The sequence below is a fragment of the Amblyomma maculatum genome, chromosome 1 (assembly GCF_055883805.1).
Source record: "Amblyomma maculatum isolate TAMU_Amacu chromosome 1, ASM5588380v1, whole genome shotgun sequence".
In the NCBI taxonomy this organism is placed as follows: domain Eukaryota; kingdom Metazoa; phylum Arthropoda; class Arachnida; order Ixodida; family Ixodidae; genus Amblyomma; species Amblyomma maculatum.
The window spans coordinates 370,335,976-370,354,027 of NC_139344.1; the positions used below are offsets into that span (position 1 = coordinate 370,335,976).

Here is an 18,052-nt window from a genome sequence, read left to right on the forward strand (position 1 = left end):
CACCGATTGTGAAAAGGTGAAGAAGATGGCCAAGAGGCACAGGCCTGACAAAACCCAAGACTACTGCCCAGGACTTATGTGAATGATTTAAGATTCAGAGACTGTAGCAAGCGACTTTCTGAGCATCTTTTTTTTGTCAAGTGCCAATGCCATACATAGATTTTCACAGCCATTACATGAACAGATTTATGTAAATTTGGTGTCATTTTGTTCACCAATAACTGGGCTGCATGCTAAAGCATTAAATCTTTCCATGTGATTGGAAAACAAAAGGGGCACAGTGAGTAAAACTTTGAATGCAGTTTTCTCAGCTTTGTTTATTTGGTAAAAAACCTTGCCTTACGGAACTTTTCATAATGTTTGCATGCACGGATTTTATTGAACTTGGTATCATTTTTTTCAGCTACATCCTAAAGCTTTCTGTTTTCGATAAAGTCTGATAGACTAGCAATTAGATCAGATGTAAACTAATTACTCCCACATTGTTTTTTTTCTCCCAACTTTGTTATTCATTCATGACCTATATAATGACTTCTTAAAAATTTCCTTAGCTTTAGGATGTGCAGTAGGCCCTTGGAAATGACAGCAAATTTTTAAGGGGGGACATGGGTCTTGAGCAAAATTTTTTTAATACAGTTAAAACTCGATTTAACGAAGTTGAGGGGAGCCGTGAATTATTTCGTTAAATTGAGAACTTCGTTAAATTGAATGAGGCATTTCTTGGGCACATAATTCAGTCCATTCGATTACAGTAAAACCTCGTTAAAACGTACCCGCTTAAACAGTACTTTCGTTTTAAAAGTAGTAAAGTCAAGTCCCCGACTGAGCACCCATTGAACATAATGCATTTTGCATCCGCATAAACCGTACCAGCTTATCGCGGTCGTATCGGTTAGCACGTACCATTTTCACTTTTCGTCGCACTCGCGCGTGACGAATTCACGCCGGTAGCACCGACCCAAAGGACGGTTCGGCTAGCGGCGCAACAATCTTCCCTAAATACCGCCGACGGGACGGCAAGCCACACAGCTAATGACAAATTGGCGCCAAAGTTGGTAATCATACAACTAGCGCAATCTTTGGGGGTCCGTATGGTCATCGTCATGACCCCCGGCGCTACTTTCGAGTGGGTAGCGCCAACACCACGACCGGCGCCGCTAGCGCGTATGAAAAGAAACAACAAAAATTCTTACTCGACAAGAAAGGCCCGAGGGGACTACAAATTTATTTTCCGCCAAAGAAGTCGGTGATCTCTGCCTGCGTGCGCTTTGTGAGCAATGGCCGCAGCAATGTCTGGGGTGCTGTCTACAAAATAGACCAAAAATTAACACTTTTTTACCTTTATTTCTCGAAAAAAGGTTCGTTAAATCGGGACAGATCACGGAATCGGTTTCGTTATTTCGGGTTAGTCAAAGCATTGAACCCTATGGGCGTCTGAGGGGGAATTAGGATACCTTCGTTAAATCGAGATTTTCGTTAAATCGGGTTTCGTTAAATCGAGTTTTGACTGTATTTGTCCTTTCAGTATGAAATTTGCAGGGTTTATGTAAATTCTTGTGCTGGTTTCAAATATGTTGTTAGTTTTCTTCTACATAAATTTGCTGAGTAGTTACAGCAACTTTGCTGTTCCAGACTTGCGGGAAGCTTGTAAAAATATCTACTGAAGGGAAATTGCTAAAATGCACATGGATCTGTTCCTGAATGTCTAAGGAACACAATAAAACAAGTTTTGTGCTCCTGCCTTACTACAAACCAAAGTTATTGAAGTTTTAAGTTTCAGCTTCACAAGTGCAACCACCCCCTTTCTACATCTTCTTATGTTCAAAAATTTTTCATGCAGTTAAGACCTGGTATAATAGCTTTATTGTGTTCCTGAACACTCACGAGCCAGTAAAAAAAAAATTACAATCTAACGAGTAGGAGAGCCACAATGCCACCCGCAAAATAGAAGGGTAGGCAAAATTTTCATTTTGAGAAAAATGGAAAAAAACGAATTGCAATGTCAAACACTAATTTAATCAAACACAAACTGTAGAAATGCAGACCACTGTGGCCTAGAAGGCTCCTGGACAGTAATCTGCATTGGGTTTGCCCTTCTGCTTTCGTTTTGCTGCAGTCTGAAAAGCTGCAGAGGAAGCACGCTTCCTCTCTGCTCTCAGACATTCACTGGTGCAATGCACACGTTTACAATTTAAAATGGCTATAAACCTCCAGGAATGTAGTCTCTTTGCTTTCCAACGTCCAAGTGTCGCCTCTTTCATTTTGATTTGCAGTTGCAGCACATTCAGTTGTCACTTTTTTTTTTTTTTTTTTTTACGTATGTCGTTTTGCTACGTCCTCGCATCAAGACCGCAGTGAGGAACGTTTATTGCGGAAAAGAAATGTAATTTGGAGCTGTTTGCTGCTTCCCTGTGCTCTGCATTGCACTGGAAGCAAGTGAATTCCCTAAGGACTATGAACGAGACCCGATCGGCGCAAACGCGCGGCGAGCTCTACGAAGACTGCGTGTCCCGCAGTTTACGCATTGGAGAGTAAGTTTGACGGCGATTCCTTATCCCCGTTCACTTTTTTAAATGCGAATATCGCCGCCGTATGTTTTACACTTCGCCAGTCTCGGCAAACTATTTAGATCTGACGATCGTGAACTCTGCCGCGCCAGGCGGACTGTCTGCCGCGCTGTCGTCATCGTCACGAAAACAATCCGACTACCGCTTCGTTGCTGAAGTTGGCGCGAGTTCAAGCTTTTTTTGTTTTGAGCTTATCTTTCTACTCATCTGCGGCCTGCGATATCACTGTCCTGGCTGGTGCTAGCAGTAGCAGTTTCCCTTGCTGGGGAACACGCTAGGCCTACTTCAGGTCCATACACGCGATTGTTCGGCGCACGGCATGAGCGCGCACAGCTAGAGCAGGGCATCATTTGAGATTAATCAACTATGCACCTTGCGGTTCGGAACCAAGTGCCGCTGGCGTCACGTCTCCGCCGTCTACCCACGGCTCGGGCACGCCGAGCAGACGCCATCGGCCAGCTCCACCAATGCGATGACGCCTTATCGTCACGTGCACCCCGAAAGCCAGTGGGATTGCAAATGCCACATTTTCGTTTTTGCCATGATCAATGGGGCGAATGTAAACAGCAGAGGCGGCAATTTGAAGACGAAAGGCGGCTCTTCGAATGAGACCAAGATGGCTACGGTGCCGCGCACGAAATGGGAGCTATGTCTCGCGGAAAATGGTTGTTTCGAAGGCTGTTTTCGACCCAAATTTGGGCGGCATCGATTATATAAATTGGCATCGTGACTAAAATACCGATCCTAGAGATGAAAAACTTAGTAGATAGGTAGATAAAGAGCTACTAATTTCGCAAATCACATTTTCTAAAAAGTGATTTTTTCGCGGCTTTTTGGTCTGAAAGACCCGTGTCCCCCCTCAGCAAAGCAGCTCCGGCAAATTTTTTAAGCTTGCAATGACTACTACAGTAGGACCTCATTGATACGTTACCGGTTCATGCAGTTTCCCGTTTAATACGTTTAGAATCGAGGGCAGTAAAAAATCATTCATAGAGTTACACTATTTTTCTCTCGCTTAATACTTTGCCACATAACACATTTTCTCACATACTGCTTTTAGTTTTAACAATTTGTAGTTGCATAATACGTTAAGCGTGATCCAGACATATCCCAACGTGCGAAGGGGCCAAACTTGGAGCTTACACATGAGTGGGTGCGGTCTGAAGGACGGAGCATGAGCAAAAATGCAGTGATTGCCAGCCATTGCGATGGCTTTGCCACATGTCACTACTGCAATGGGGGCGAAGCATCTGAAAGCAACCAAGGAAGCGATCCGAACCTGTTTTTACCATCTACAAACCGGATTTGTTACTAAATCTCTTCTACGTGTAGAACAACGTAAATGCGGACTGAATTCTGCAAGAACTAAAAAGAGCTGTTCCTTGATGTCACGAAATGCTATCTACTGTGTGACGAAAGTGTCGATTCTAAACGCCTTTGAACCTCATTCACTAGTTAAATTTTTCAAAATTGACCAGTTCAAATAATATTTTTCCAAGACAATAGGTTTTTCCCTGCATTTTTTTAAGCCTTATCAATGAGATTTTACTCTACTGCAAGACCTGCAAGAAAGGATTCATTGGATTTTACCTGAAAGTTTTGTACCCCCCCCCCCCCCCCCCCCCTCTTTCTCTGTGATGTGAGAACAAAAGAAGCTCCCAGTTTTGGTCTTGCTAGGGGTGGAAGTGCTCCTCCATTGGCTTCATTACCTTCAAACTGATTTCTCTGCTCCGAAATGCAATATTGTGCTAAAATTGCTCTGAACTAGCTGCCTTGATGTTCTGCCATCAAATTTTGTGGAGCACAATTTGCCACACAGTGGGCCATTAAATGGTTTTGCTTACAAAAAAAAAAAAACGCGATTGACGCAATTTGATTAGGCAATTGTGAGAAGCAGAGCAGGCAATGACATGTTGTGATTTAATCGTACACATATAGGCTCTGCTGCCAAGTTGAAACGACTGCAACACACCACTGGTAGAGGTGTAAAGTGTCTCGCAACTGATCCTTATACATCCAAATTTTCTTAAAATAGAAAAGCGTTGAGCACAATAAATGTTTGTTCACAAAACAATTGTGGGGGATTTATTTATCTTTAAAAAAAAAATGCTCTGTACACGTGACAGCATTTTCTCCAGTCTTTTGAATCGCTGATTGCTGATTGAGTGCACTCTGTGCAGGTGCCAAGACAACGTCGGTGAACGTACTTCCACTATCAACTGGCGGACAGCTCAACTCTATCTCATCGCCGGGTGGGGTGAAGATGATCGTAGTTTCATCGGCGGGCTTGACGGGCCAGCAAGCGTTCACTCTTCTGACCACGGCAGCTGGCTCTCGTAAGCGCCAACTTATGAGGCTTGTGCTTTTTGTTGCTCAGTGTTCTCGCGTTGCTTACTTGGGTTGGGGTGTGTGTGTCTTCTCATTTCTTACGAATCGGATGTTGAAGGTTTTTCCTTCTCGGGCTGGCCCGAGTGGATTGCTCCAGTCTGGGGGTTACTTTACAGAGAAACCTTCGTTGTTGTTGTTTTGTTTTTTTCTCCTTTTCTTTTCACACTGACTGCGGTTTGTGCAATACCTAACTGTTGGCGTCGGACGTTTTGTGTGCACGCGTGCCCTCTGCAGGCCCTGGCCTTACGCAGTTGACAAGCAGCAGTTCCCCGATCACCATCACAATGCCGGCTGGTCGGGGCCGAGGTGCGGCGGCCGGCGGCGGTCAGATTGTGGCCCTGCCCGCACAGGGGCTGCTGCCCAGCGGTGGCGCCATCACCATCCAAACCAAGCCGGGTGTGAGTCCCGCCCAGAAGGTGCTCACAATCGTCCCCACCACTGGCTCTGCGAGCAGGTCGGCCGCCCCACTCACGGTTGTCACTCAGGTGCGCGTTGCTTAGCTTAGCTTTGGCAGATACTTTGGTTTCCTTGGTATACGGTTGATCCTGGATGTTGACGAACTCGAAGGAGACGGAGCAGTAGTTTTCTATGTTGATTTGATTCAGTAAAACCTCATTACAAGAGACACTTAAGGGACCCGAAAAAGATTTCTTGTAACCAAAAATTCTTACCAACTCGTATGTGTAGCAGTTTAAATTCCCTTAGCCAAGTTCTATTTTATATCAGTGTCCTTTTTTGTTGCAATATGTCACAATATGTCAGGAACTGAGAAGGAGGGCCTCCTCTTGACTGGGAGGTCAACATGGGACATTTCAGACACTGTCATCACATTCCTGTGTGACTGAAACAGCAGGGACATTTTGACTTTCCAGTCAAGGAGGCACTCCTCCTCGGTTCTTGACATATTGCAACAAAAAGGGCACTGATATGGAACAGAATTTAGATAAGGAAATCTGAACTGCCACACATATGAGTTGGTACGAGTTAGCTGCATTGCATGAGTGTACGTGGGTTAAATGTCTCTCTTATAAATGGTGAAGAAGTTACTTTGGGGACCTGCAAAAGTTTTCCATAGTAACAGAGTGTCTCTTGTAACCATGTCTCTTGTATGCAATGTTGTTAACATGTCAAATATAGGAAAACCAACCAAACCATTTTCAAATGTCTCTTATAACAGAGTTTAACAAAACTTGAAGTTAGGCTAGATGGTGCATTGTAACTTGACTGAAGATAAAGCGCACGGGAAGAGACACACAAGAGAAGACACAGGACACGCGCTAACTCACATCTGGTTTATTGCAGCAATAACAGCAAATATATGCTGAAAAGGGGTCATGCGCAGTACATAACAATCACATAAAGACAGAGAAAAAAAATATCAGGAATATTACAAAACATTATCAAGGAATATCACAAAACCCGATCAAGAAAACTGATCTCTGCCTTCCAGAGGGTCTGCCCTCACGAAGTCGTGCCCTCATGCTGCGCAGTCGAGTTTTAATAGGCAAATACAGCGGTTGCTGTCTGCTGGTTACCCCTGCGCGGTCATTATGTCAGTGACGGAAGCCCTGCTCCGGAAAACCAAGCGAGCCACGTTTAGAAAGAAAACTGCTCCGGTGAGAAATACGGTTAAACCTGTTGTGGTACCGTATATGCATAAGGTTGCACACCACGTGAAGAAAGTGGCGAACAGACATGGCGTGCCGGTGGTGTTCTTCGCTCCGAAGATGGCGGAGCTTTGCTCACGCATTTCGCGTGTTGGAAAACCGAGCGGTTGTGAGAAAAAACATGCTAAGCGGTTTGTCGACTTCTGCATGGGGGTCGTTTATGAGATCCCGCTGACCTGTGGGAAGGCCTACATTGGCCAGACCGGGCGCTGTATTAATGATCGAGCAGGGGATCATTTGCGGGCTTTAAGGGGAGACGCGGGTCGAAAAACGGCGATTTTCAGTAAAAAAGTCACTTTTGTGATTTTGACTGTTTCAGCAACACTGATCCTTCCTCTTTAATATATAAAAATATCAGAGCCGAAAACAGTCGCGAAATCATTTAAAAAGTCTGTTAAAGCACGCAAGGTGGCTAAAGAAGGGGCAGATACGACCCATGTTCAAGCGCGTGACGCGTCAAATCGCGGCGTCGCACGCCACTGAAATTTTGCAAGGCGGCAGGCCTACGCTTTTTCTCCCTAAAGCTGGCTTTGCCGCTTCACAAACCCCCAGCAAGTAATAAAAAAAAAAAGTTTCGCCGCCCAAACCTAGCATTTTCACTGGCCATTTAAATCACGTGGTGCGATTTCGACCACGCCATTGGCTGTCAGTGTGGGAAGCGGCCATAGCTTGTCTGCTCTTCATGCGACGCGTAGCTCGCTGTCACGCTGGCCCGCTAGTTTTCTTTCGGCGTGTTTTCAAAATTTCATGCATCTTCGTGCTCGTCGCTGCGATAGAATCCGAGAAGAAACGTGACTTTCAGTGTCGAAAGTACCGATCAAACCACGCGTTCAAGGGAAGTCACCGGCAAAGTGAAACGGCGTGCAGTGGAGACGTCCGCGGAAGCTAGGCCTAACCTCGGCGGAGGCGACACTTTTGACAGCTCGAAGCCGGCTGGGCACTGAAGTTTCAGTGACAGCTTAGACGATTTCGTCAGTGCATTGGATAAGAAGATAAGGATCTTCGAGCGTTGAGGAGACCTAGTACGGCGAGTGCCTTTATCGGCGAGATCGGTGCCGCGAACGCACTGGCGAGCGAGCAGCATGTCGGGAGCGCGGACGCTGCTAACTTTCCGTTCGCGAGTTGGCCAAGAAGTGAAAAGGACTCTCGTCGTTTCTAGAGCTGCGTTGCAGCAGTGTAGCGTGTGCCACGTCCGTTGTGTCGTAGTCGTGCGCGGTGTGCAGCTCCGGTGGACGACGCCCTTCAGCCAGCCCGAGGGATATTTTTGCCGTGAACGTCAATGCAGGGGTTGCGGCGCTCGTTATTGGTGCTGGATACAATCAACTTTCCCGATTTTGTGTGGTTCTTGGTTTGCCGAAACAAGTGCACCATAAGGAGTTTAATGCCATAACAAAAAATGTGCACCTTGTGGTTACAAAGCAGTGGCTGACAGAAGCAAGGTCTCAGCATCACTAAATAGCCAAGAAAGCACGCCTTGAGAATGCTGCTCACAATGTCACTGTGGGAGCAACATATGATGCTGGTGAATTCTAAAACTGTGCACTGTATCATAATACCCTGGCCTGCATTGTGTGCAATTTTCATGCAGATAGTGCTGCTACAACAGCAATAAACAGCTTTTGTATCTTTAAATTGCATTTTTCTCGAATTCGTATTTTGGGCCGAATATGAGTTTTGTGCACAATATTTTATGTCGTTATTTTAGTTCGATCAACACCAAATTTGGCATGCATAATCTTTAGGATGTGTAGAAGCAAGTATCTAGGTTTAAATGCAATCAGCAGTATTTTTGGGTATGCAAATTTAAAAAATTATCTGGTGCTAGCCACTAAAAACAAGGCACCAGATATAAAATTGTCTCAAAACATTGCATGCCAAGGGATTGTTGCTATGTTGCTTATTTGCACTCAGTGGAGTGTTGGGGACAAGAAGAACTAGTTGGCTCTGCCCTACCATGCTTGCTGCTGTGTACAGCAGCTGCACAAACATGCATTGTTTTTCACTTATGCATGGCATTTAGAATATAAAAACATTAAGCTATTTTAAAACTAAAAGCATATTTAGAAAGAGGAGATCAATCTCTATAAGTGGTGCAATTTTCATTCACCTAGCATCAATATTAAGAAAAAAATGTTTTCGAGGAGCATCTCCCCTTAAGGAATGGAGGGGCAAATTTGGCAGCGCATTGCGCGAACTGCACTGCGTGCGAGCCGCGACTGGCTGACATTAAGATTCTGGGCAGAGGCCGTGATAAGACAGCGCGTGAGCTTTTGGAGGCATTCCATGTCGGGAAAAGGGGAGATAGGTGTGTCAGCGATACGTCGGTGCGGCTCTGGAAGGCAGAGATCAGTTTTCTTGATCGGGTTTTGTGATATTCCTTGATAATGTTTTGTAATATTCCTTATATTTTTTTCTCTGTCTTTATGTGATTGTTATGTACTGCGCATGACCCCTTTTCAGCGTATATTTGCTGTTATTGCTGCAATAACCCAGATGTGAGTTAGCACGTGTCCTGTGTCTTCCCGTGCGCTTTATCTTCAGTCAACTTATAACAGAGTGTCTCTTGTAATCATGTCTCTTGTAACAAGATTTTACTGTTTGTGAAACAAGGCAACGGATAAAGTTGCATGTAATGCAGACTCTTTAACATGTTGTACCCACCTGTCGGAGCGCTTCCTGGCATATTGGCCGCTCGCCAATTAGTTCAAGTGCCGCGTTCCTCCTTGTTGCTTGTGACATGTCTGACCTCTTTGCAGGCATTGGGGGGCAGCCTGCCAGCAGTTGGTGGCAAGGTTATGCTGATGGCTGCCAGCCAACCGGATGCAGCTGGCGGTGGAGTCACTTACACCACGCTGCCAGCGTCTGCCCTTGTTCAGGCCACGGGTGAGCGTGCAGTGCAGTGAAGAAGCTGCCATAGTTGGCATCGTGTTTTCACTTGGAGGGCAGTAAAAGCAGACTGGCTTTTGTCATTTGTACACTTGCAGGCATTATAACAGCTTAACATGTTTCGATTTTTGGCTCATTTTACGCGTTGCTCTTCAGCTCGGAAATTTAAGTTTTTGATTGATTGGTTGATAAACTTTATTGGGGAAAATTGGAGTTAGAGGTAGTGGGTTAGGAAGGAGCAATGGTCGACAGTCCAGGAGTTGGTTAGCCTCAGCAACGGCTCTGGCTTGCTGCATCAGCATGAGCTGATGCTGAGCGTCTGAGTCGGCTAGAAGGTCCTCCCTCCACTGCTCAGGACTAAGGAGATTTAATGTAAGGTAGTGGTATTGTTTGATGGTAATCTGGTGACTAGCTTGGACTTATAATTATTAACTGTGACAATTCAAAGCACCTTCGCTGCTGCTTCGATGTGAAGCAGGCTAGGCCTAGTTACTGGAGGGTGAAGGGCGCTACTGTGACGCATATCTCGTTGCTGCAAGAAAGAGTTTCACTTGCATGGGTGTGCCCAATTCAGGCTTTCGACGTGTTAACGGCAAGTGCATAATGCGAGCTAGCAGTGCGGCGGTTCCTGGCGGGTTCAGATGGTGGGACAGCGCTACAGTATAAAGTGGCTAGATGGTCTGTTAGCTTGGTTATAGTCTCTTAATTTCAAATGCCAGGCCAGCGCCATTCATGTGCAGAATAAGCTTGCGGGAAGTTAGCCATATAAGATAAAATGTTGCCTATGTTTCATTGATATTGGCGCATTTAAAAACGGGCAGACCTTGTCAAGGCAACTTGTCTGCGACCTTGCACCCTTCAAATCTTCACGCAGTGCGGCTTGAACATCAGTGGAGGTTAGTCAAAGTGTATGTCCTCTGTATTTGCATTTACACACCTCTGTCACCCTTGGACTCCTACTACAAAATACGAAGTTGCTGTAGACTGACCTTTGCACTTATTGCAAAGCTTGCTTAAAAATTGTTTTGGCCACTGTCTTGTTGTTCGCTGTGGTATCAGAGCATAGCTGTGGAGAGTTTTGTCGAAGCTCAATTTCTGACTTCATCCCTTAGTAGGAAAGAGTGGCATACCCTTACTGAAGCATAGCACACCTTTACTGTTTATTTATTAATGACAGCTCTCCAGTTGAGTCTTGAACTTTTTGTTTGCAAGTTGTTTGTGTATTCATGCTGAGCAGTAACAGTTTGCTCATTGTGAAGCCTTGGTTGTTGCGGCTGTTTATTCATTGTATTATTCTGCTTTTAGGAGCCCAGCAAGCAGCAGCGGTGGATGCAGTGCTTGATGAGAGTGACCTTCAGGTGAGGCACCCAAGAGTATTCCAGAACCGTAAAAAGTCTTGTATGAGTAGATTTATTCTGTCTACGAGGGGTGGAGTAATCTGGAACCTTTTTATTTTCTTCTGCTCGGTTCAGCGGTTAGATTTTCCAGGTGCTTAACTTGTGCAGAGACCCATGTGTATAACTCTCAAACGCTACTCTGGTTTCTCAGGGCGTGCCAATGGAGACTGATGCTGACAGTACAACAGATCCTGCAGCCATGCAGTCTGCTCAGGCTCTCCTCGATACCATGGTGCCCGTGAAGATCACTGCAGAAGGAGTGGGTGACGATGCAGTGCAGTCTGCTCAGCAAGCTTGCACAGATGGCATTCATTGTGGTACCCCCGAGCCATGCACCGACGGCATTCACTGTGGTACACCCGAGCCCTGTACAGATGGCATCCACTGTGGTACACCCGAGCCATGCACAGATGGCATCCATTGTGGTACACCCGAGCCCTGTACAGATGGCATCCACTGTGGTACACCCAAGCCCTGTACAGATGGCATCCACTGTGGTACTCCGGAACCTTGTACAGATGGCATCCACTGTGGTACTCCAGAACCCTGTACAGATGGCATCCACTGTGGTACTCCAGAACCGTGTACAGATGGCATCCACTGTGGTACACCCGAGCCCTGTATGGATGGCATCCACTGTGGTACTCCCGAGCCCTGTATGGATGGCATCCACTGTGGTACTCCCGAGCCCTGTATGGATGGCATCCATTGTGGTACACCGGAACCCTGTACTGACGGCATCCACTGTGGTACGCCCGAGCCTTGCACTGACGGAGTGCATTGTGGTACGCCCGAGCCTTGCACTGACGGAGTGCATTGTGGTACGCCCAAGCCATGCACTGACGGCATCCACTGTGGGACACCCGAGCCGTGTACAGATGGCATTCACTGTGGAACGCCGGAGCCTGACGCAGATTGCGAGATGCCTGAGCAGTTTCGGTGTGGTAGCCCGGAGTCCCCCTGTCGGGTATCCCCAGTGTTGCAGAATAAGTCCCTGCTGCGGCCTGTTCCAAGACGCCTGGGTGTGTGTGTGGTGGCATGCTCCGACCAGGGTGAAGGGAATGGTGAGGCCAACGGCAATGGGCAGCCTCCACCGGGTGAAGACTCTGCACCTGCTGACAGTGGGGGCGGAGGCGATGGGGGAGAAGAACCGCCTGGCCAAGGTAATGGAGAGCAACCACCAGCTCCTCCACCGCCAGCCCCTGGTGGGGGGTCTGGCGGCGATGAGCCACCCGAGGAAGGCCAGGCCTCGGGTACTCCTACCGATGCCCCAGCGGATGGGCCCGAGCAGGAGGAAGAGGAGAAAGGTGAGGGTTGGGCTTGTGGCTTGTGTGTGCATGTCTGGAGAAACTTCGGGTCATACAATTTCCCTCTTAGATCGTGTATGTTGCAGTGTTGTCCTGGACAGGAGCGTGTTCTTTAAGAGGGGACATGGGTCTTAAAACTAACTTTACTTCCCAAATTTGATGAAACCTCACAGAATTGTGCAGATTTTTCTGCTTATCGTCAAATATGCAAAAATTTCTCTTCTATGCCAATTAGTTCTAAAAGTATTAGAGAATTAGTGCTACTCTCTGCCCAAACAATAGGGAAAAAAATGGTCATTAGAAATTAATTTTTAATATACAGGTACTATACAGATATACTGATACTATAAACATATATATACAGATACTTAAGGAATATAAACTTGAATACACCGTTAACCTTGAGTTTGGTGCTCTTTGGCCTGAGTTGCCCTTGCGCCATTAAAATCCATCATCATCATCATTAAGGAATGCAATGTTGGAAGCACATTTTTTATTTTCACTTGTAAAACTTTTACAGTGAAATCTTGTTACTATGAACACCACATTAACAAATTTTTCAAATTAACGAATTTTTATAACATCCCCAGCAGATTTCTTGTTTTCAATGTAAAACTTTCCGAATAACGAATTTGAAAATGGCATATATTTCAGAATAACGTACATATTTTATTTTTCCTTCTATAATCTAGGAACAGTATAACAAATTTGTTAAAAATTAACAGCGCCGCAGTTCGCAACTCTCCCGTGAACAAAAAAAGAAAGAAAAAAAGCGCCATGGCTCGTGAGCTGTACCTGTCATCCTCAGCACATCTGGTGCCAGCTCCTAGCGCCCCCACAAAGCTGCGATTTATTACGCAGTAGCGAGCGAGTCTAGCCGCCTGCCTTTTTACCTGTGTTGGGTGCCGTTCGGCCGATCGTGCCATTCTCGTGTGCGGGACGTTACTTTCTTTTTTCTCGGATTATCTTATTGCTAAGTTTGTGCGAAACCTGACGGTGATTGCAGCCAGCAAAGTGCCGAGAAGATAGGAACGCAGCTTTCACTGAAAGAAATCGACGCAGGAAAAAAAGCGAATCGGCCTCTGCAGACAGCTAGAGCGTTGCCCCATCGAGCGCTGCGATCATTTTGAAAGACCGAGACAAGATTTTCAAGTTTCAGGGAGCACTGAAGATGAGGTTAGATCGAACTCAGATTTTTTTTTTTTTTTTTTTGCACTGGACAAAACCCATACTTTCATCGCTCGGTGCAGTCATTCACCCGATGAGGAGTTGCATAAAGTTGAAAGTGCGTGCGCTGTTGTGGCGTAATGTAGTGCATAATCGTGTTTGCTGCACGTGGGAGAAGAAAATAACCGATACATTTTTAAAATAAATCTGCTTTGAAGTTAGTGCAACATTTGAGGTTTTGCTTGTCCACATGCGTGCTTACTGCCAAGGTACATCATTTTCATACCTAGGTTTGACCACTGGCTTATAAACGCAGATTTCTCATTACAACAATATATTCGTTCATTACATTCGTTATACCGAGATTTGAATGTATATCTTATCTTGAAATGCTTACACAGTTGCCATGTCTGTGAGTGCAAAGTTCAGTGCGCTGCTAAATCTCTCTTATTATCTCAATTTTAAAACTACTTCCAACATTGCATTCCTGACTCTTTATAGTGTCTATCTGTCTATTAAAAATTAATTTCTGATAAGCATTTTTTTCCCTATGGTTTGGCCAGAGAGTAGCAATAATTCAATACCTTTAGAACTAATTGCCATAGAAGAGAAATTTCTGCAAATTTGAAATCAGTAGAAAAAATTGAATAATTCTGTGAGGTTTCATAAAATTTGGGCAATAAATAACAAAAACAATTTTAAGACCCATGTCCCCACTTAAGGCCATGTCAAAAAGTGACTTGCTCAATGTTTGGCAGCTGTGACTAATTTCAATCTCCCACAATTTTGATTGGACACCCTCCTATGCCCCATGTTTCACACATAAGTTAGCGCAGCCGAGGCTGCAGTAGGTACGTGTTTGTGCTCCTCGTCCGCATTGTAATGTAGTGCGGCAAAAAATAAAAATAAATTAATTGAAAATCAGTGTGTGCTGGTTGATATTGTAATAGGATAACACTTGTTTTATTTTGCAAATATATTTCTTATTCTTTTGTTTCCGGGTTGCAGCAATTAATGTGTATGGTTCTGCATTACCGTGCTCACCTGTGGGGCTGAAAGATGGAGGTCAACGAAAAGGGTTTTGCTTAAGTTGAGGACAATGCAGAGGGCCATGGAACGGAAAATGGTAGGTATAATGTTAAGAGATAGGAAGCGTTCAGAGTGGGTCAGGGAAATAACTCAAGCTCCTGACATACTAGTCGAAAATAAGAACAAGAAATGGACATGGGCAGGCCGTGTAGTTCGAAGAGAGAGTAATCGATGGTCTCTAAGAGTAACCAGTTGGATTCCGAGAGCAGGTCAGCGTAGCAGGGGGCGGCAGAATATTAGGTGGGTGGATGAGATTAAGAAATTCGCAGGGGTCAAGTGGATGCAGCTAGCACAAGACCGGGTTAATTGGAAGAAAATGGGAGAGGCCTTTGCCCTGCAGTGGGTATAGTCCGGCTGATGATGATGATGATGCAACCCTGTGCACGCCTATGGTTGTAGCGGAGCCAAAGTCAATGTTGCCTGTGTCTACTTAAGTTGAAGAATATCCCAAGGTCGCTATATGGTATCCGTAAGTGCATTAAAACTATATAAAATAGGTAAAACGGTTATGAGCATGTTGGGAAGGAATGACAGAAGCTTGCCTCGCCAACGTGTCTTTGAATGTGTCGTATTGCATAATTTAAACAGTTCTTCGTCCAAGAACGAGTATCGTATCCTATCTCTGTGGTATTGGTGCTAGGTAACCGGTGTTCTCCTTTCAGCTGAGGGTGAGAACGAAGAGGAGTCGGCTGCAGGCGGCCTGTCTCTAGAGACGCCCGGGGCTCTGCCTCCTGACCAGATGTGTGTGGATGACCCGCCCCCTCAGCAACCTCAGGCACAGTCAGCAGATCAGGCCCCTGATGGAGGCAAGTGTCTCATTTTTGTTATCAGCATAAAAGTGCACAGTATGCCTTTTGTGTGAGCCCAGATTGGGACAAAACGTACTTGCAATTTAGCTCTTTAGTGTTTACAAGCAATAAATCTCATTTCATTCTGCGTTTTCGCTAGATGTCTAGCTATTCATTCGTTACCAGCAGGCTTGTGTCTTGGAGGACATCGTTTCTAAAATTTTGCCAGTTTGCCTTTACTGCTCGCGGTAAATGATGGTCCTTGTATGCAGTTGTCCCAGCGGAGGCAGAGTCTGCGGAAGCTTCAGCAGCAACAGCAGCTGCAATGACGACGGCAGCAGCAACACCAACGACGACGACAGCAGCAGCACCAGTAGCAGCACCAACGACAACAGCAGCAGCAGCAGCAGCAGCTGCAGTAACTGCGGTGGCGCCGGAGCCTCCAATGTGTGCAGACCCTTTGACCACCTTGGCGTCGGCAGCTGTGTCAACTGCCAGCAGCACGCCGCCAACGCCAGTGCCTGCACTTGCAGCTGCAGCTGCCACCAATGGCCTCGCAGCAACCATCAAAACAGAAGAGGACGTCAAGCCAGTGGTGAGTTGCTTCCTTTTACGGTAACCTCATCTTTTTGTGGCCACACTGGATGTGTTAAAGGCGGAGTATATACACCATATTTCGGTTACATTTTTTCTTATTAACGATACTGTGCACGGATCACCATATGGTATTCGCCTATGGTTGGTAAATGATTTGCAATTGAATTTTATTCTCAGTTCTTCAGCTTCGACAGCCAAGTGATGTCCGTGTCGTCAAAGTAAGTTCAGTGCACGTAGGGATGTTAAAATGTCAGTGTAATCGCTCCTTCGTTTTTACGATTCACTACGATGCTAAAGCCAGCCTGCCTAAAGAGCTGGAATTGCGACTCGTGAGGAAGCAGCGATCATACGGAGTTTTCGTCCCTCATATGACCTGTATGGAACTTTGACATCATAGCCATCTGTAGAAACAGGAATTGGTTAGAGAAGAAATTCGATTGTAAATTATTGGGTGTCCTAGGTGAATACTAATGTGGTTATTTGGGTATAGTAATGTTATGCACGATTAAGACAAAGCCGGTGCAAGCACGAAATGTCAGAGCATAGAAACTGTGTTGTTCGCCTCACTCTGTCAGAAAACCTCCACTCGTGCTTGTGTACTCCACAGCAACGACGTCCTCATTATGTGTGTATACTCTTTACATTGCATTGTGACACTGTGATCAAGAGCATCTGTTTTACTGTTTGCTATGTGTGGCATTGTTGAAATTGTTTGTCCAAGTTGCACTGGTTAACGACAGTGCAATGCATGCATTTCAGTAATGGTTAAGGGAGCCTTTTTTCATGATTTGAGGACATTTTCACATGCTTTGTCATGGTATTGCATCACCAAAGCTCAGTCTACTATTCTGAAGGGATCAAAAGAATGTATATGATTAACAAGATGCAAGAGAATATGGAAGGGAGTGCTGCTGGCTAGAGATGTTTGGGTGACTACCTGTATTTTTTTTTAATGGGTACAGTAAAACCCTATTAATACATAGTTGGCGGGGACGCGGCAAAAGTATGTACTATCCAGCAGTACACCTTAACCGATTACAACAAATTTACCATTACTCACCCTCCAAAAGTAAAGAAAAAACCAGCACTGTAAATTTTCCGTGAATACATATATGTGCACTTTATTCCCGTCCTGCCGACCAGAAGTCTGTCATTTTCAGTTGCGACCGTGGCGATCACGTGGCGACAACAGCAGTCTCAAAATCAGTGAGACTGCGAGCAAGCTTGTCCATACGGCCCATCTTCTCAGCGAACGCTCTCATAACAGTTAATGCCTGAGCGACTTCCGTCAGAGTGGGGCCTGAATCAGCTCTTTCCAAGTCATCGCCGCTGTCCTCATTCTTGATATCCTCATCGCTTTGGGGAGGGGCAAAGGTGACAACAAAGTGTGTCACCCGTTCACACACACAGCTCACGCAACAACCGCTTCGCAAAGCAGCACAGCTCAATACAGACGATGCAATCACCTGCTGCGCACCACATCCACAAAGCAAAGAAAGGAAGATAGGCTACGTTGCAACTGTATGCGTAGCGCGAAGTCATGTGGGCGGGTTGGGGTAACTGTGATGGTTACTGCAATAGGGCTGCCAACGATATCGAAACAGCCGTTGATTTCCGGACTGCCTATTGACATGGGCATCACTGCGGCGAACAGCGTTCATTGGAACATGGTCAAAATAACCACGTACTTTCTCTAGAATACTTTCTAGTACACCATAGTTGTGTCATCGGCAGTCCGCACATTCATAACGCTTTTCGGAAAGGTGAAAACGTTTTGCATCGCAGCACGGCGTCAGCTGAACTGCAACGGAAAGTGCTTATTAACAGGTAGGCACTTCACGAGCCACTACGCCTTAAGCGGTCAACCAATACATGGGTTTCAATAGCGGCTCAGCCGGGGAATCTTCACAACTACGTTTTAACCGCAACTACTTGGTAAGCGGATACGTGTTAACGAGGTTTCACTGTAGCATTATAAGGTGAAATTATCCAATTGAACTCTTTCGTTACCTCAAGAAAATGTCCGTTTTTCATAGGTCTTGGAAGATATGTTTTTGCCAGTACAAATAATACTGCGGTACTTGTTGCAGCATACAAAGTGCATGGAATGCTTTTTTCAAAAACATAAGTTACAAAGCAAAACATTTATTAGGGAACACAGAAAAATTGGAAAATTGCCATTTTTGTGGCGAGTTGATG

The 18,052-nt window shown here is 45.5% G+C and overlaps 1 protein-coding gene across 2 annotated transcripts in view; it reads left to right on the forward strand.

Moving 5' to 3' along the window:
• Positions 1 to 18,052, forward strand: part of Hcf (Host cell factor) — an 84,235-nt gene that overhangs the window by 59,704 nt on the left and 6,479 nt on the right. For both annotated transcript variants that reach the window (XM_084591784.1, XM_084591785.1), the window contains exons 11-17: positions 4,748 to 4,903; positions 5,190 to 5,440; positions 9,379 to 9,505; positions 10,814 to 10,866; positions 11,057 to 12,212; positions 15,131 to 15,274; positions 15,529 to 15,851. In XM_084591784.1, the coding sequence (XP_084447910.1) occupies positions 4,748 to 4,903; positions 5,190 to 5,440; positions 9,379 to 9,505; positions 10,814 to 10,866; positions 11,057 to 12,212; positions 15,131 to 15,274; positions 15,529 to 15,851 (2,210 nt within the window). The remainder of the gene's footprint in view (positions 1 to 4,747; positions 4,904 to 5,189; positions 5,441 to 9,378; positions 9,506 to 10,813; positions 10,867 to 11,056; positions 12,213 to 15,130; positions 15,275 to 15,528; positions 15,852 to 18,052) is intronic.